The sequence below is a fragment of the Microtus oregoni genome, unplaced genomic scaffold (assembly GCF_018167655.1).
Source record: "Microtus oregoni isolate MIOR12 unplaced genomic scaffold, Mior012 000008F_ref0000371, whole genome shotgun sequence".
In the NCBI taxonomy this organism is placed as follows: domain Eukaryota; kingdom Metazoa; phylum Chordata; class Mammalia; order Rodentia; family Cricetidae; genus Microtus; species Microtus oregoni.
Window position 1 is genome coordinate 54,596,361 of NW_024543067.1, and position 19,807 is coordinate 54,616,167.

The window sequence follows — 19,807 nt, forward strand, 5'->3', positions numbered from 1 at the left end:
GTCTTTCAGAATGCTCACACTTTTTCATGGTGGACTACCCACTTTGAGCCCCCTGAGAATATTTGTTCTGAAATCTCTCACGCCTCTCACATGTATCTCTGCTTTGCCTCTTCCTATCTTTGCAACTCATTAGTTTCTTCAATCTAGATAACAGCACAGTCTGCATGAAATATCCCTAAGCTCTGTGTAGGAAACCTTTGCATAAATACAAGTCCAGCAGCTTACCTCAAAAATCCAGAAATCATTTTTAGAAACAGAAAATAATTTTACCATGCAAGACAAGAAGTATACGAAACAAGTGAAGGCATTAGGGCAGCAGTGATATTTGCTAATAGATTATGAATTTGCAAAGGATATTTTGGACATGAAATGAATTAAACCCAACCCCTGGTCTTGGCCTTACCCTCACTAGGCAATCAGCTGATCTTTCTCCAGCTTATACCTCAGTAGAGATAACAATTACTTTTTAAGAATTTACTCTGTTAAAGCACACTTATTTCTAACACTAGAAATAGTTAAGAATGGATCATCAGATCATTAACTGTTAACCATATAATTTAAAGCTTTAGAAAGTCTTTTTAGGACACGTTAGTGTTATTACCATCAATTTTCTATTAAGAGATGCTATTTTGTGTTTAATGTATCGTATCCTATGCCTCACAGTTTGGTGTCTCAGGAAAAAGAAATTTATTATGGTCTTAAATGTCTGCTGCACACAAAAAATGTTAAAATGATCATGATTATAAAAAACATAATTAGATAGCAAAAATACCAGGATACTACAAAAAAGCAGCTTATATTATTATTAGAACTAATGGACCTCATGGAGAGAGGTAATATATGTGTTATTGTTAAAATTGAAAGGCAAATTGGTAAATTGATTTTGGGTTTGAGGAACATATAGTGCCCAAAGGATGAAATCAGAGTATACAAAACAACAAAATGACCTCAGTGTTTGTGTGTGTGTGTGTGTGTGTGTGTGTGTGTGTGTGTGTGTGTATGTATGTATGTATGTATGTGTGAGAGAGAGAGAGATCTGAAAACTCTAGAAAAAAGAACTGGTAAGTGTTTTGTCGATCCATAATGACCAAGGGTCACTCAAAATGTTTTAAAAAGGCACATATTTTTACCCATATTAAAAATAAACCTAAATTAAATGAGGCTATATAAATACAGAAAATTGTAATATCTTGAAATAAATTAAAAACTTATTCATACATATATAGAGAGAGTTTCTGATCACATTTTCCAACCTGCTGCTCTCCTTTCTGCCCTTTCACTCCTAAAGATCCTCTCCTCCTGTTTGCAGTTGATGTAGGAGTCCTCTCTGTGTCCTATGATTACCAATAATGAATAAAGAAACTTCCTTGGCCTGTTGATAGGGCAGAGCTATTGGAGAAAATTGGACTGAATGCTGGGAGGAAGAAGGCAGAGCCAGGGAGACACCATGGATCTGCAACCAGAGTAAGACATGCCACCAAAATTCACCATGCCACATGGTGATACACAGATTAATAGTAATGGGTTAAACTAAGATGTAAGAGTTAGTCAATAAGAAGTTAGAGCTAATAGGCCAAGCAGTGATTTAATAAATACAGTTTCTGTGTGGTAATTTCGGGTGTAAACTAGCCAGGAGGCCGGGACAAACAAGCAACTCCTTCCAGTTAATCTCCCTTCTAGTCTCATTTCTTTCCTTTGTTTACTTGTTTTATTGATATAATGAACTTAATGAGGTTGCTAATAGGAGTATCAACCTAGAATCCTATGTACAGGTCAGCTGATACTCATTAATAATCATGAAATACAAGTATTTCAAGACAAAAACTAAGACATTTATCTCACTAATGAGTTCTTCTTACTGAAATAAAGAACAGATAAGCACACTTTAGAGTTAGGAGCACATAAAAAGACAAAATGTTGGATAAAATTGGTAAACATGTAGGTAAATTTAAAGAGACATTTTCTCAAGAAAATAAAAGATATAACAGGTACATTGAAGCATAAAATACTGTTATTTCATGCTTTAAAATTAAGGGTTGTGGAAGAAAATTACAATGAATCATTCTGGGGAATGTATTTTATCATGCAGGGGTATCTCATTGAAGAAATAAATTAGATAATTGCCAGATGTTTTTATAGCATTTTCATTTTTATAGGAGATTGTAATGAAGAGAGACCAGTGTATATATTATACATATAAACACAGGTCTTATTAAACATTAACTACTTTGATAACAAATATTTGAGTATTCATCAAAGCATAAAACATGAGTGGTCATACAGTTTTCAAGTATATTTTTGACTAAGTCTGGAAACATTCTTTTTTACTTAACTTAATGTTGGGAGCTGCTGGTTGTCAGCTACTGGGTAGAGGCCAGGGTTCTGATACATTTCTTAAGAAACACTGAATACCCACCTCAGGTTAGAAGTTTATGGTAATGATCCCTTAACTGTGATATGATAATCTATATAGCTAATATAATAAATTTTGTAACAAATAAAAATAAAATAAAACTAAGGGTTGTCTATCTTCAATTTTTTTATAATTTAATTTTGCTTTATTTTCCTTTAAGGAAGAAATGAATAAGTTATAAAAAGGATAATTTAAACTTGAAATAGACTTAAGCTATAATACACAATGCATTAAAGGTAATTTGTTCAGAGAGTTATTTATTTATTTATTTATTTGTTTTTTTTCTTTTTTCTTTTTATTTTTTGTTGAAAAAAAATTCTGCCTCCTCCCCGCCTCCCTATCTTCAATTTTTAAAAATAAGTTTACCAATATAATCATTTCTAAAATTATATATAAATATACAAGTAACATTAGATGCACAAGGCAGTTTGAATTTGTAATTTAGGAATAAATATGTTTTGTGTGTGTTTGTGCATTTTCAACTACTCAAGAAAAAGAGATTATGAATTAAAGGAAGAAGAAGAGGGAAATTTTGGAGTAAGAAAAGGGAAGAGGAAATGGTGTAATAACATTTTAATCTCAGAAATGAAAATAAAAATAAAAACATTTAGAGAATAGTTTCATAATGGAAATTATAGCAAATATTACAGCATGTACGAGACTTGGGCAAACCCAAGCCAGGCCAAATCTTAGCCTAGAGAGAAGTTAAACACAAATTCCTACCCCTAGCCATGGAACTCTTGGCAGTTGTCAACAGCTAGGGAGGCAAAGACAGTTTTCTTTAAGAATGTAGACCTTGGCAAGTCAAGCATACTAATGAATATTTGTGCATCACCAATTAATTTTGAGATCAAAATAAATATATAATTGTAAAAAAACTGACACAACGTCATATCGACAGGAAATGAGTTGATTTCAAAAGATTTGGGGGGGGGTTGAATATGATTAAAACAGTCTCAAAGAACTAATTATTTTTAAAACTGAAGCCAAGTATGGTGGTGTATGCTTTCATTGGAAGATGAGCAAGGAGTTACCATAAGTTTCAGGTGAGCTTAGATAACAATCAAATCCTGGCTCATAATATATTTTTTTTTCAACTAAGTAATGAAATATGAGAAAGGGATACTAGTACCAGGATCTCACATGTTTTGAGTGGCCAATTATTTCACACAATGTTAAGGATTATGTGGTTCTAGGTTATAAAGCAGAAAGTTGGAATTTGAATAAGGAGTCGAAACTAATGAAATTACTGAGGCAAGTCTTATTTAACAGGAAAGGATGCTTTAATTACATTAGACTTTCAGCAGTAATTGAGTAATTGAGGCCCTGTGTATCTTCACAGATTTTGTGATAGAAGACTAGTAAATAGGAAAATCTATTATTTCCCCAGAGTGCAAATCCCTTTAAGACTGGCTGTCATCTACTAGAGTAGAATTTAGACAATAAATAGAAAGATAAATAAATAAAATAATTTGTAAATACTAAATTATTAAAGGAAGACAGCATGGGATTAATTATTGAATGGTGTTAATGTTTTTGATTCCCTGAGAGAGTGAAATGTTACTGAGATCATCAACGCCCTTATTTGTTTTCTTTGTTAATTATATATTACACAAGTGCCAAATCTTCAGAGAGTTTCTGTACCTTTGGGAAGGAATTGCTTGTGTATTTCTAAATTCTAGCTCAACATTTCCAAATAATATAGAATCTCTGTGTTTGAAGCAAACATCTTAAGGTAAGTGAATCAATTTCTCAGAAAGTTGAATAACTCTTGAATTATAACTGAGTGGTACTACTCAAATTGGATTAAAAATTATTAATCCATCAATACTGCAGATTCATTTTGCTCACCATAGCACTGTACATACCAAACTTTAAAAATTAATTTCAAAACTACATTGACTCATTTAATTCTTTAAAAGAAATCCCACAAAATATAGGGAAGACTAAGGTAATTAATTTATAGTTAATTACTAAGCTGAAATCAACCACAATTTGATGCCATGTAGAATATTTCAAAAATTATCTTAAAATTTATAACACTATGATAAATCATTTGTGAGGAACCATTTGTTTTTAGATTATATTCATTTACTTCCTAAGTGACTTCAAACACAAAACATGCAAAAACAAAACAATTGCTCTAAAAACAGCATAAAGAAGGGAAATCATGGATTTAATATATTCTCATTCGCTCATTTTCTGCCTGAATGTACACTGTTCATATGTTTAAAAACTAGAGATTTATATAAATGATTTCCATATTTTGTCTGAAACAGAGAAGTAAAACATCAAATTTTATTTTCATTTACACACATATATATTTGCTCTATATATATCATCTAAATGCTATTTAAATATGTATATTTAAATGCTGATTATTTTATTGGTAACTTAATATACCCTGTGAGCACCTGTGTTCTTACATATTAAATATCACTTTTCTTAGATGCTCATTCAGGCATATCAAGAATTACAGCAGACAACTGTTTTGTCAGATACCATTGTGTATTACAGAACAACAAGGACAGTAGAATTGCAGAAGATGCAATAGGGGAGAAAACAGTAAGTGCCAGCAATCTGTATCTTTCTCTGACTGCAGAAAGCACATAACCTGCACAACTGAAAGTTGTTCATTTCACTCTCATCGTATATAATAATTCATTTCCAATCAAAGATTAGATATGTAATATCTTTCTTCATCTGTGACATCCACTATGGATTACTTTGTTAAGAATTTTAAATACTATGTCAGGCTCTTCTGTCCCTTTGAGATGACAATGTCAAAACACATTCATCTATAGTATTTACATTAGGTATTTGAACTTACCTATGTGTATTCTAACATTATCAAATTTTCTGATGTATAGATAATATTGTATTTCACAGACATAATTTTATTGATTTTTTTCAATTGATTTTTTTTTTGGCTCCTTTCATTACTGTTACCTGCTGTTCTGCCAATAGTCAGCTGGACTTAATGGCTTTCATATGACTCCCTCCATTTTTCTATTTTTTCTCTTTACTTTTGAACTCCTCTATATGCGTCAGAAGTATTTCCTAAGAAAGCATGAAGCTACGAGTAAACAAGCATAAGAAGCTTAGTACATGACTATTATGATTACTATTTTCTTTTGTACAGATATTTTCTCATATTGTTTTGTAACCCTGAGGTTTTAACTCACCAAATGTGCATCCGCAGGCAAGTAAGATATTCCTGTTCATTTCATATTGGGTTCTGCCAAAACATAACAAATATAAGGTTTGTTTGCTCAGTCAATACAGCAATTTTACCTCAAATTCATTTGTAGTTTATCTGGACGACTATTGCTTACAAACAGGAATTCAGTAAGTAATGTATGCACCTAAAAAAAAAAACCTGTGTTACCTACTAAATGTCAAAATATGGCATTTGCTTCTTTCTGCTGTTCTGCTTGGTGTGAGGGGCTTTGTATGGGTAGAAACTAAAAGTCTCACAGTCTGATTTATATGGTTAACTCATCAAGTTCAGAGCATCATCTGAAGGTATTCTACTCTTAACAGAGCTCAACACCTTTGTAATTTTGAAACTGTTTTAAAAGCATGGTCCATTTTGCTTTGTTTTCTGGGACAGGCTATCGCTATGCAGCCCAGCCTAGAGAATCACTTATTTCCATGATTCACATTCATTATTTTATTATACCCTGTGCAATAATATCTCATCAAATCTTGCTTTAAAATACACATATACAATGAATCCTCTTAAGAAGTTGTACAGGGACTTCAAAAGTATAGTGAAATATATTTCTCTATTATTTTTGGATCATAGGAAAGTTTTTCAAGCAAAATAAAGTTAGTTTACTTATTGCTTTCATGAATGTTTCCTCCATTTATTTTTCTCACATTGAAAAAATGGTTTAAAACCATACCCATTTCATGACATGATAACTTTTCCTCTTTGGTGAAATTACTAGCAAAATATTACTAGTATTTCTATAGTATATAACTTATTATAGTAATTTGACATGCATGGGTGTTTTATCTGCATGTATGTCAATGTGTCAAATGTAGGGCTGGTGCCTGCAGAGGCCATGAGAAAAAACTCTGGGACTAGAGTTTAAAAAGAATGTAAACTGTCATGTGAGTACTAGGAAATGAACCTAGGACCTCTGGAAGAGTAGTCAGCACTCGTTTCTGGGTGACATTCCTACTGCCTGCAAGAACATCTCAATACCAAATTAATCAATAGAATTATCAACATTAACATTTAAGAAACACTTATTTCAACTATGTTTGAGCTTCAGGAGACATGAAATAAATAAATAAGGAAGCATGGAGCTCTGAGCTAATAGATTAGGAAGAATGACAGTGAGAGGATGCCTTCAAATCCTGCAAGGAAAGAAAGTCCCAAAAGAAAAAAACTGATTTATTGGTGCTTCAGATATTACACTAAGAGTCAGCTCTAGTTTGCTCTTTCAAGGACAGGCATGACCTCATCTGTACTTTATGGTCAGAGAGCAGCAGCACATTTCACTTTTTATCATCATTACCAAAGAGAAAGCCTTATTTTATTTTAGCTTCCTCTTCTGAGAAGGAATGGGAAAGATTGCAATAGATCGCAATTTCCTATTGTGAATAGAAATTTTTCTATAATCTCTTCATTCAAACACAGAATCACTTTTTCTTTTGTTTGTTTTGTTTCTTTTGTTGTTTTGTTGTTTATCAAGACAAGGTTTCTCTGTAGCTTTAGAGCCTGTCCTTGAATTAAATCTAGTAGAGAAGGCTATCCTTGAACTCACAGAGATCTGCTTGCCTCTGTCTGCTGAGTGCTAGGATTAAAGGTGTGCACTATCACCACCCAGTCAAACCCAGAATCATTTTTATTGTGTCTGTGCTTTCAGCTTTAGAAAAATCATGTGATTGTATTGTGTTCCCAGGTTTAGAGACTGTGATACTGACTTACATAAATGCATTGAAAGATAGAAAGGGATGGTATTTTAAATTATCAAATCTGTTTTGTAAATTAAATTTCATAAAGTTGATGATTCTTTTGGCATGTACTAAGGTGAAAATGATAAGTATCTTTATGTTAATTATACCAACGCAATAATTAGGCCTGAATTTGTGCTTATTCTTAATCTTCAATACTTAAAGAGTTAAGTTTAATGTACAAACTTAGGTGACATGGAAATAAGAATGGGCAGTCTATAAGCTGGTGTGCAAACCCAAATGCTAAAATCATTCTTTTTTCTATATGCCTTTATAAACCATGAGATCTCAAATCTATACCAAAAAATCACAGGCAACGAAATAATGCTGAAAGCAAGAGAAAGAATCTTACCTAGGGAACAACACCTTGTTTTCCTATACAGTATCAAATGGACATCCATGAAAACATGCATGCAAGTAACATAATACAGACTGAGTAGGTTGTAAAAAGGGATGTATATGTATACACTTATTCATATATACATATGGCAATAAATAATGAAAAGTGGGTCATGAATTTTAAACAGAACAAGAAGAAGTATATGGGAAGAATTTAAGGGAGGAAAGGCAAAAGAGGAATGATGTCATAATATCAAAAGCTTAAAAAGTAATTTTAATATTGTTTATTATATTTAATATTAGTGCACAAAGATTTTGGGGGAAATGAGGTTATCAGAGATGCAATCTGTCAATGAGAAACAGAAATTAAGTGTGACCAGCAACACTTTCTCTCCCTTCTTCTTGTAGATAATATTTTATAAGTACTGGATATTATGAACCACTCTTCAATGACTGACTTCATCCTTGAAGGACTAACAAAACGCCCAGAGCTTCAGGTCCCACTGTTCATCTTGTTTCTTGTGATATATGTGATCACAGTGGTGGGAAACTTGGGCATGATCCTTTTAATCACCATCAGTTCTCAACTTCACTCTCCAATGTATTATTTTCTCAGTCACTTATCCTTCATTGACCTCTGCTATTCCTCTGTCATCACGCCTAAGATGTTGGTGAACTTTGTATCTGAGAAGAACACCATCTCTTTTTCGGGGTGCATGACTCAGCTTTACTTTTTCCTCATTTTTGTCATTGCCGAAGGCTACCTCCTTACAGCCATGGCCTATGACCGCTATGTTGCCATCTGTAGACCACTGCTTTACAACATTGTCATGTCCCAAAGGGTCTGTTCCATAATGATGACTGTGGTATACTCACTGGGTTTCTTTGGAGCTACTGTTCATACAACACGCATGACAATGTTGTCCTTCTGTGGGTCTCATAGTATCAGCCATTATTTCTGTGACATTCTGCCCCTGTTGACGCTGTCTTGCTCCAGCACCCATATCAATGAAATACTGCTATTTATTATTGGTGGAATTAATACCCTAGCACCTACACTGGCTGTCATCATCTCTTATGCTTTCATCCTAACTAGTATTCTTCGTATCCGCTCCACTGAAGGACGTTCCAAAGCCTTTGGCACTTGTAGCTCCCACATTTTAGCTGTGGGAATCTTTTTTGGGTCTATAACATTCATGTATTTCAAACCACCTTCCAGCAATAATATGGAAGAGGAGAAAGTGTCCTCTGTGTTCTACACCACAGTGATCCCAATGCTGAATCCCTTAATATACAGCCTGAGAAACAAGGATGTAAAGAATGCACTGAAAAAGGTGGTTGGTGGAAGGCAGTCATCTTAAAATTGAGAGGAAGAAAAAAGCAACACATGAGTTTTCTTTTAATTTTATTTTTTTCCTTTAGAGAAAAAATTCGCCATTATGTGAGAAATTGTTATGTGTGAGAATGTCTGAGACATTTTTGTGCATTATCAATCAATATAATTTACTGATGGATAGTGTAATCTTTGTAAATATTTAAGAGGAATAGAAATGTTTTTTGCCGCTTAGTACTCTAATGTGTATATATTCCACACTTTCTTCATCCATTCTTCTATTGAAGGACATCTAGGTTATTTCCAGGTTCTGGCTATTACAAATAATGCTGCTATGAACATAGTTGAACAAATGCTTTTGTCATATGATAGGGTATCTCTTGGGAATATTCCCAAGAGTGGTATTGCTGGGTCCAGGGGTAGGTTGATCCTGAATTTCCTGAGAAACCTCCACACTGATTTCCAAAGTGGTTGCACAAGTTTGCATTCCCACCAGCAATGAATGTGGGTACCCCTTCCTCCACAGCCTCTCCAGCAAAGGCTATCATTGGTGTTTTTGATTTTAGCCATTCTGTCAGGTGTAAGATGATATCTCAAAGTTATTTTGATTTGCATTTCCCTGATTGCTAAGGAGGTAGAGCATGATCTTAAGTGTCTTTTGGCCATTTGAACTTCTTCTGTTGAGAATTCTCTGTTCAGTTCCGTGCCCCATTTTTTACTTGAGTTAATTAGCATTTTAAAGTCTAGTTTCTTGAGTTGTTTATATATTTGGGAGATCAGACTTTTGTCTGTTGCAGGGTTGGTAACGATCTTCTCCCAGTCAGTAGGTTGCCTTTTTGTCTTGTTGACAGTGTCCTTTGCTTTACAGAAGCTTCTCAGCTTCAGGAGGTCCCATTTATTCAATGTTTCCCTTAATGTCTGTGCTGCTAGGGTTATATAATGACTTCTCGAATTTTGCATGCAAGTGATGGAAATAGAAAACACTATCCTGAGTGAGGTATCCCAGACCCAAAAAGAGGAACATGGGATGTACTCACTCATAATTGGTTTCTAGCCACAAATAATGGTCATTGAGTCTATAATCTGTGATCCTAAAGAAGCTAAATAAGAAGGTGAACCCAAAGAAAAACATATAGTTGTTATCCTGGATATGGGAAGTAGACAAGATTCCCGGGCAAGAAATTGGTAACTTGGGGCTGGGGTGGGACGGGGGTAAGGGGAGATGGGGAGAGAAAAGTAAGAAGGGGAGAATGGGGGGAACTTGGGGAAACGGGATGATTGGGAGAAAGGAAAGTTGGATAGAGGAGCAGGGAATCACATAACTTAATTAAGGGAGTCTTAATTAGGGTTTGCAAGAGACTTGAACCTAGAGGGGCTCCCAGGTGCCCAGGGCGAACTCCTCAGTTAGCTCCTTGGGCAGCTGAGGATAGGGAACCTGAAATGACCCTATCTTATAGCCATACTGATGAATATCTTGCATATCACCATAGAACCTTCATCTGGTGATGGATGGAGATAGAGACAGAGACCCACACTGGAGCATCGGACTGAGCTCCCAAGGTCCCAATGAAGAGCAGAAGGAGGGAGAACATGAGCAAGGAAGTCAGGACCACGAGGGGTGCACCCACCCACTGAGACAGTGGGGCTGATGTATTGGGAGCTCCCCAAGGCCAGCTGGACTGTGACTGAAAAAGCATGGGATAAAACCAGACTCTCTGAACATGGCGAACAATGAGGGCTGATGAGAAGCCAAGGACAATGGCACTGGGTTTTGATCCTACTTCATGTTCTGGCTTTGTGGGAGCCTAGCCTGTTTGGATGTTCACCTTCCTAGACCTGGATGGAGGGGGGAGGACCTTGGACTTCCAACAGGGCAGGGAACCCTGACTGCTCTTCAGACTGGAGAGGGAGGGGGAGAGGAGTGGGGGGAGGAGGAGAAGAGTGGGATGAGGGGGAGGGAAATGGGAGGCTGGGAGGAGGCGGGAATTATTTTTTTTTTATATTTCAATAAAAAATAATTACTAAAAAAAAGAGGAATAGAAATCGATGGAGAAGAAAGTGTTTAAGCACCCTGAAACATTTTGATTATAACAAAGATACTACTGTCACTGACTGGACAATGGAGATAGCAGAGCTACATTTGAATAAAAGTCTTCCATAGTGTTGGGCACATGGGCTCATTCATACACATACTTGTTTCTCTACAGCCACAGGTAGAAGCTCAGAAGTATTTGTGTGCCTCTTCTCTTGGAACACATAGGAGGAGCATAATGCACTTCAAGCATTAGCTTTAGCCAGTTAAAATTAGTTTAATTAGATCTAGTTAATCTATTTTAACTAGCATGTCTCCACAATTTCAGCTTAACAATTTCTTACATTTAAACCACTACATTTAAGGAAAGCATTACTACAACTATAAAAATCAATACCAAATTCAACACATTGCTTTGTCATTTTGTCATTACTTCTTTATGAAGAGTTGTTTCTCTCATATTTCACATCATAATATAAGCTGTGTATAAGCAAGAAGAGTTGCAGTGATGGAAGAAATATCACTGAATGTATTAGATAATGGTATAGAAATGGGAAATACCAGCCTGGTGGTGGTGGCACATGACTTTAATCCTAGTAATCGAGAGGCTGAGGCATTTGGATCGCTGTGAGTTTGAGGCAAGCTTGGTCTACAAGAGCTAGTTCCAGGTCAGGCTCCAAAACTACAGCGAAACCCTGTCTCAAAAAAAAAAAAAAAAAGAAATAAAGCAGAAAATTCCTTGGCTTCCTCAAAATAAAAGCATACTCTACACCTATGCTTCTTACATTGGGATAAACTAAAAATATTTTCTGCAGGTTATCTTCCATTTGTTTTTTTTTTTTGGGGGGGGGGGAGGGGTTTGCCTTCAAAATTTTATCTCGGGTCTTGTTTTCTAGCCTCATCATATTGTGCTTAAAATAAAAAAGTATATGTAAAGTGTGGTTAAATTTAATTGGTTTTCTAAATTAAATTTACTAAATATAAAGATACTTAAGACTGAAGAATTCATTAAGTTACCCAAGAAAAATCAGTATTGGCAAAATGTCTCTTTACAATGAATAAAGCACCATATATTGGGAAAGCATCCTGGAAGTGGAAGAGGAGGCAGAAAGGGCAGAAAAGCCTGAGGGGAGAGAGGACTCTCAGGTAAAGAGGCCTTCTAAATCAGCATGGTTGACTTAACTATGAACTCAGAGAGTGAGGAAGCACCACAAGGCATTAAGAAATCTGTAACAGAGGTATCCTTTTTTTTTTTTTTGTCTTTAGATATTTTTTATTTCTTCAATTTTTATTATCAGGAGTGACTGAAATAAAAAATATAATTGAGCCCCATCATTATTGTCACTATGGAAATGGCTTTAAGAGAAAACTGGTCAGATGAATATTATTGCTTCCCACTTTTCAACTGGTAAATAGTTGCCACTGATAAAACAGACAAGCCCAGGGAATCTGTCCAGAATGTTCAAGATATGGTGTATTATACAACATGCCTGTTCTCGGGGAGAACACCTACGACATAATTATGTGTACTTCTTGATCTCATCATACAAGACAAGCACAAAGGCACCACCCATGCCCCTGAGAACGTTGGACCATGCACCCTTGAAAAAGGCCTTGCTTCCTTCGTCACGAGCAATCTTCCTCCAGCAGTCGATTGTGCCTGTGTACATGATGTCAGTTCCTTTGCGTCCTGACTGCATCATCATAAGACGGCGAACCATGTCAAAGGGATAGGAAGTCAAGCCAGCGACAGCAGTGACAGACTGTGCAATCATCCAGCTGATGAAGATGTGAGTGTTCTTGGGATCTGGAAGCATTCCCTTTGCAGTGTCATAGATGCCAAAGTAGGCAGCTCGGTAGATGATAATGCCCTGGACTGACACATTAAAGCCTTGGTACAGGCCCCTAATCCCATCAGATTTGTAGATCTTAACCAGGCAGTCACCAAGGCCTTTGAATTCCCTTTCAGCTCCAGCTTTGCCCACATCAGCTTCTAGACGGGTACGGGCAAAATCAAGGGGGTACACAAAGCACAAGGATGTGGCCCCAGCGGCACCACCTGATGCCAGGTTCCCTGTAAAATAGCGCCAAAACTGGGTCTTCTTGTCCACACCACCCAAAAAGATCTGCTTGTATTTATCTTTGAAGGCAAAGTTGAGAGCCTGGGTGGGGAAGTATCTGATGACATTGGCCAGGTTACCACGCCAGAAGGACAGGACTCCCTGTTCCTTGGGGATACGAACCACGCAGTCTATAATGCCCTTGTATTGCTTATCTGCCGTGATTTGCTTGCTGGCATGCTGCACCTGCAGCAGCAGCTTGACCCGCTCGATGGGCGCTACCGCTGTCTTGGAGATGGCCGCGGCCACTCCACCTGCCAAGAAGTCCTTGGCGAAGGACACAGCAGCATCTGTCATGTTGAAAGAGAAAGAAAAGGCAGGGGAGCGTGGAACGGGACTGGCTTGACAACCGGCTTCGACTCCCGGACTCTGGGCAACAGAGGTATCCTAAAGTTGAAAGGGAAAGTGGAAACATGCCCCATTCCTAACACAGAAGCTATTTCCAATTGATAACCACTTGCAAATGAAAATTTGCTTTCAGTAAGAGAGTCTCACTGGGGAAACAAATTACTCTTAAAAAATAGGCCCTTGTGAAGAACCTCATAAATAAAGTTATGAATAAAGTTAAAAAAAATAGGTCCTTTCCCTGCAGTAGATGGCCAACAGAAAATGAACTCAATTCTATCTTTGAATTGTCTCATAATGTTATGACAGGGCTTTTACAACTTAGTTTTTAATTTATAATCTACAGGTATACAGGTCCTTGGCATATACATCATATATATATATCATGGCTTCCAGTTTAGTGTTTTTATTGGTTTCCTGAGTATGCAAATGAGTGGGTCTCTGCATGTGTATCTTTTCCTTCTGCCTTTTCTTGGGCTCCTTTCCTTTTGTTTAATTTGTCTTATTTAATGCTTTTCTATCTTATTTTCTATTATTATTTTCTCTTAGAACCCTGTTTATTTTCTGAAAGACAAAATGGGGGTGAATTCTGAAAAGAAGAGTGGTAAAGAATTGTTAGGAGTGCAGGGAAAGAATGCCCAAATCAGGATATACTATATGGGGACAGTAATTTTTCAGTAAATGAAATTAACAAAAATAACAAAAGCAGTCTGGCCTATGTGTGTTTCAAGCACTTGGATGCTGAGGCAAGAAAATTTTAAGGCTGAGTCATTGGGTTACACAGCAAGATTCAGTTACAACCACAACAAGCAATGAAAAATGAGAGACTGAGGTAAGGAGAAGAAACTCTGTATATAATGGTGGGATGAAAAATCTCTAAAGAAATTGTTGGAATAAAATATTCAAAAACACAGGAACATTATCTTGAGACTGAGAAGAGCCAACTTGCTTCTTCCCCAGTCACTTAGCCTTGAGTGCCTAAGACCTTGTTTTCTTCTTCTTCTTCTTCCTCTTCTTCTTCTTCTTCTTCTTCTTCTTCTTCTTCTTCTTCTTCTTCTTCTTCTTCTTCCTCTTCCTCCTCGTCCTCCTCCTCCTCCTCCTCCTCCTCCTCCTCCTCCTCCTCCTCTTCTTCTTCTTCTTCTTCTTCTTCTTCTTCTTCTTCTTCTTCTTCTGCAAAGCTCTTCTCCCAAGGCAGCACAAATAAAATATTAACAGATGTACTGAACTTGCCACAGGCTAGAGTCATCAGAGCAGAAGTATCATCTGTTGAGGTAATGCATCCTTGAGATACAGCTGTAAGGTGTTTTCTCATTTAGTGATCAATGCGGAGGGCCCAACCTTTGTTGGGTAGTGCTCCTCCTGGGCAGGGGTCCTGGGTTCTATAGGAAAGATGGCCTGAGCATGTCAGGGGAAGCAAGCAAGTAAACAGTCCCCCTCCCTGGCTTCTCCACTCACTCTTGTCTCTAGGATCCTGCCCTTTTTGAGAAATTCTCTTGTATTCTTTCAGTGATGAACAGCAAAGCTGAAGTGTAAGCCAAATAAACCCTTTCCTCTCCAACTTGCCTTTTGTTCATGTTTTTATTTTATGGCAGAAATAGAAATCTTAACTAAGAGAGCAGTCTTGTTTAAGTTACTCAAAGCCAACAAAATTATTTTCTACATAAAAATAATAAAATCTTAGTAAAGAACCAGCAATTGACATCTCACTTAATTTTGCATCTTCACAGAGAACTGACGAATACATAATAAGGACTGTACAAACATTATTACATTTTGGGACAGATGTTAACATGAGGCCAAGAAGTCATTCTTGCAGGCTGCTCTTAAATGCTGGGGACTTTAGGGGATTGGTGTAGGTAAAAATAGTTTCTATTCCTAATAAGTTTTAAGTCCCAGAAGTATCACATAAAAGCAGCACATCACATCCTAAGTAGTTAGAGGTGGTCTGCTTTAGGACACTGATATTTTGACTTTTTTTTTTGGATAAATATTGCAAATTCACTTGAGCAAAAAAAAAAATTATTTGTTTTTTGACTCTAATGTGTGTAAGAAAACAGAAGGCATTCCTTTGGTCATCATAATAATTATCTGTTACATGGGAAAAAAAAAACAAGCAATTTCTAAGAACTTTGCTTTCTGTGCAGTATCTATATTAGTGCCCAGTCTCATTTATGGCAACAGTCTGATAAAGGAAGAGTTGGCATAACAACCATGTTCACTCATAGGCAATACCTCAACTTTACTGAAATGATTTGCTTCAGTGTTCTCTCCAGTAGATAATATCTTTCTTTCTCTTTTCCTGTCATCCTTTCTTATTTTTATGACTATCTCACACAATCATCTGAAGGAATGATTTGTAGCCCAAACTTAGCCAGTTGTGGTACAGAAAGCCTCACCGGGGTTTCCATGACTCTGAAGCATTTGATTTCCTTAAGCACTTCTCTAGGATGTATGTCCTAGTGCCACTGGATCATGCTCATTGGCCCACAAATATCTCCCAGAGAAAGAAAGCGAGGGTAAAGTCAACCTAAATATGTTTCCCTGGGTAAACAGTAGCTTGCTTCTTGTTAATGGTGAAGCATCTTGGTTTCTATCCTATCTGTTTCTATCTCTTTTTGTCTCAATCTTCTACAACTTCCTGCACATCAGATCATCAGAGGGTCAGTCCAAAGCTTTTGGAAACTGCAGCTCTCATCTAATGACTGTGGAGATCTTCTTTGGCTCTATCACCTTCATGTATTTCAAACCTCCTTCAAGTAATGCTCTGTCAGAAGAGACTGTGTTCCCTGTATTTTATACCACAGTGGTCCCCTTGCTTAATGTATAGTTTCAGGAGCAAATATGTCAAAAAAGTATTGGGCTGCCTTGGTGGGGAGAGAAGTCTTAATGGGCAAATGATAGATGTGAGAAGTAATTTGTTCTACTGTAAAGATGTACATTCTGTTTAATTTTACTTGACCCTTATAATATAGTCTATATTACTGTTTGTGTTTCTGGGGTTGACAACAGAGCAACCTCTATATTAGGCAAATACTGTATTACCAGGCTACTTCTAGCATATATGTTTTTAAAGTTATTTTACCATGCAACATTGATTAAATTTTTCCAATAAAAGAAAAAATATTGTACAAAACATTTATTAATGCATTGACTGGAAAACTCATCTTTTTGTCATATAAATGATATATTGCATATTTTTCTTCAGTATCCAGCTTTTCCTTCTATGTTCAGTTATTACTTTACTGTGTCTGTAGTTCTGCAATAAGGGTTGTGAACCCACAAATTCTTCCTCTATCTATGAGTAGCTATGAGTGGATCACTCTTGTGTAACCTCAGTAGTAGTCACAGGTTCTCTTTGTTCATTAATACAATGACTGTGTTGTAGAGGATATACTTTTCCTGCCTTTTCCCCTTTGTTCTACCTCTTACTTTTCTTCTGTCCTTCATGCAATTTTTTCTTGATGTTTAAAGTGTTTAGTAGTACAAATGCTTTGTTTAATTTTCAGATCTATCTTTCACTTATTCTCAGAATCCAGGGCAACCATGAATCTCTATTTTGCACTGTTTAGCATAAATGAAAATTTCTCTTTTAGTGTTGATAGGAATTTTGGCTTAAGGACATAAACATAAATATTTAGAAAGCAGTTTAAGCCAGGCAGTGGTGGTGCCCGCCTTTAATCCTAGCACTTGGGAGGCAGACACAGGCGGATCTCTGTGAGTGTGAGGCCAGTCTGGTCTACAAGAGCTAGTTCCAGGGAAGCTAGGACTGTTACATAGAGAAACCCTGTCTCAAGAAAAATAGAAAATAAAAATAGAAAGCAGTTTAGATTTATGTCTATGTAGATCATAAACTTTAGTCATAATTTCCCTCATAGAACTTATCTATAGACTACTGATGGAACTTGTGAATTTGAAAGCAAATATCCAAGTGTGTTACTATTGTGCCTACTAGATTCTAAGTTTAAACCCTAGGACACAAATGTTCCTGGTCATAACCAATGGACAAAAATAAATATATACAAATGTCAAAAAGAGATTAGTATGTTAAAGGGGTTTAGACATGAGTCAGAGGGAGATAAGAGACATTTCTCATGAAGTTAAGACATTTCCATGAATCAGGAAACTTTAAAGACAGTTTAGTCATTTTCTTCTGTATCTTGCAAAATGTCTCGCATACTCTTTCATGAAGCAAAAACCTCGAAGGACCATCTCACCTTTAGGCAAGTTCAGCAGTCCTCTTTCTATGGGTTCTTCATGTCCAGCTTATGCAACAGTTCAGGCAAGAGCAGTTTGTTGTTCAAATGGATAACTAACTCCATAAGGAGCCTCTTTGATGCCCATCTTCCTCTTGAAGTAGATCGATGCTGCCAGGAGCAGACAGGACTCATTGTCATGAAAAGTCCTAAGTTATTAAAACATTTTAAATGCCATATTCTGCAGTCTTTGAAAGATATGAAGAGTGCCTACCTAACTGAAATATATCTCTATATATCTAGAAAATCTAACTAACATGACTACAAGCTTGACTATTATCAATAATTATTCATTAACAACCTACATTTCCTAATTATATATTACATTTTTAAATGAACTACACAATCACAATACCTTAGTCAAGATCAGAAATACATACACACACAAATATATATAACAAAATTGACCTTAAATTTGTATCAATAAATCAAAATCCATACCAAGGCAAATTATTCATATCTATATATCATATCCCTCTTTAAATGTAAAATAATATTTATAAAAAATATTTGAGAATATGAAGCGAGAAGTATGATCAGGTTCCCCACCTTGGCAAAGATGTAGAAAGACAAAAACAGGATAAAGCAAGGTCTCTTGATCTCTGTGTGCAGGATACACATCAAGATAAACTGAATCAGTATGGAGAGAATATAAGTGGCTTTGTGATTACCTTATTTCAAAGCAGAACACAGATCTCCAAGACATGTAACAAATATTGAATTTAAAGAATGGTGTTCTTTCATGCGTATGTCGGTTTCGTTTTCAACAAAATCTTTATTTTTTTTTAATTTTGTTTTATTGAGAAAAGGAAAAAAAAAGTTTCCGCCTCCTCCCAGCCTCCCATTTCCCTTCCCCTCCTCCCACCCTTTCCCCCCTCCTGCCAGACCTCTCCCACTCCCTCTCCAGTCCAAAGAGCAGTCAGGGTTCCCTGTCCTGTGGAAAGTCCAAGGTCCTCCCCACTCCGTCCATGTCTAGGAAGGTGAACATCCAAACTGGCTAGGCTCCCACAAAGCCAGCACATTAAGTAGGATCAAAACCCCGTGCCATTGTCCTTGGCTTCTCATCAGCCCTCATTGTTCGCCATGTTCAGAGAGTCCGGTTTTATCCCATGCTTTTTCAGTCACAGTCCAGCTGGCCTTGGGGAGCTCCCAATAGATCAGCCCCACTGTCTCAGTGGGTGAGTGCACCCCTCGTGGTCCTGACTTCCTTGCTCATGTTCTCCCTCCTTCTGCTCCTCTTTGGGACCTTGGGAGCTCAGTCCAGTACTCCAGTGTGGGTCTCTGTCTCTATCTCCATCCATCACCAGATGAAGGTTCTATGGTGATATGCAAGATAATCGTCAGTATTGCTATAGGATAGGGTCATTTCAGGTTCCCTAACCTCAGCTGCCCAAGGAACTAACTGGGGACATTGCCTTGGGCTCCTGGGAGCCACTCTAGGTTCAAGTCTCTTGCCAACCCTAAGGTGGCTCCCTTAACTAAGAATTATGGCTCCGTGTTCCCCTATCCAACCTTCCTTTATCCCAATCATCTTGTTTCCCCAAGTTCCCCCATCCTCCCCTTGTCACTTTTCTCTCCCCGTCTCCCCTTACCCTCATCCCACACCACCTCCAAGATCCCAATTTTCTCCCCAGCAATTTTGTCTACTTCCCATAGGCAAGAGGATAACTATATGTTTTTCCTTGGGTTCACATTCTTATTTAGCTTCTTTTGGTTCACCAATTATAGACTCCGTGACCTTTATTTATGGCTAGAAACCAATTATGAGTGAGTACATCCCATGTTCATCTTTTTGGGTCTGGGTTACCTCACTCAGGATAGTATTTTCTATTTCCATCCATTTGCATGAAAAATTCGAGAAGTCATTTTTTTTTTTTACTGCAGCGTAGTACTCTAATATGTATATATTCCACACTTTCTTCATCCATTTTTTCATTGAAGGGCATCTAGGTTGTTTCCAGGTTCTGGCTATTACAAATAATACTGCTATGAACATAGTTGAAC

General features: G+C 36.9%; 2 protein-coding genes across 2 annotated transcripts; one reads left to right on the forward strand and one right to left on the reverse strand.

Annotated features, from left to right (window-relative positions):
- The first annotated feature begins 8,148 nt into the window (after positions 1–8,148).
- On the forward strand, positions 8,149–9,081 carry LOC121451989 (olfactory receptor 8D2-like). The gene has a single exon (XM_041657843.1). It carries the CDS (start codon positions 8,155–8,157, stop codon positions 9,079–9,081), a length of 927 nt encoding a protein of 308 aa, XP_041513777.1. The 5' UTR covers positions 8,149–8,154.
- Positions 9,082–12,519: 3,438 nt separating this feature from the next.
- Positions 12,520–13,532, reverse strand: LOC121451521 (ADP/ATP translocase 2-like). The gene has a single exon (XM_041657110.1). The coding sequence runs from the start codon at positions 13,500–13,502 to the stop codon at positions 12,606–12,608; it is 897 nt and encodes a 298-aa protein (XP_041513044.1). The 5' UTR covers positions 13,503–13,532; the 3' UTR covers positions 12,520–12,605.
- Positions 13,533–19,807: the final 6,275 nt, after the last annotated feature.

Bases quoted from the DNA above. Each gene is read 5' to 3' on its own strand.
- LOC121451989 (XM_041657843.1), top strand. From the start codon at position 8,155: ATGAACCACTCTTCAATGACTGACTTCATCCTTGAAGGACTAACAAAA.
- LOC121451521 (XM_041657110.1), bottom strand. From the start codon at position 13,502: ATGACAGATGCTGCTGTGTCCTTCGCCAAGGACTTCTTGGCAGGTGGA.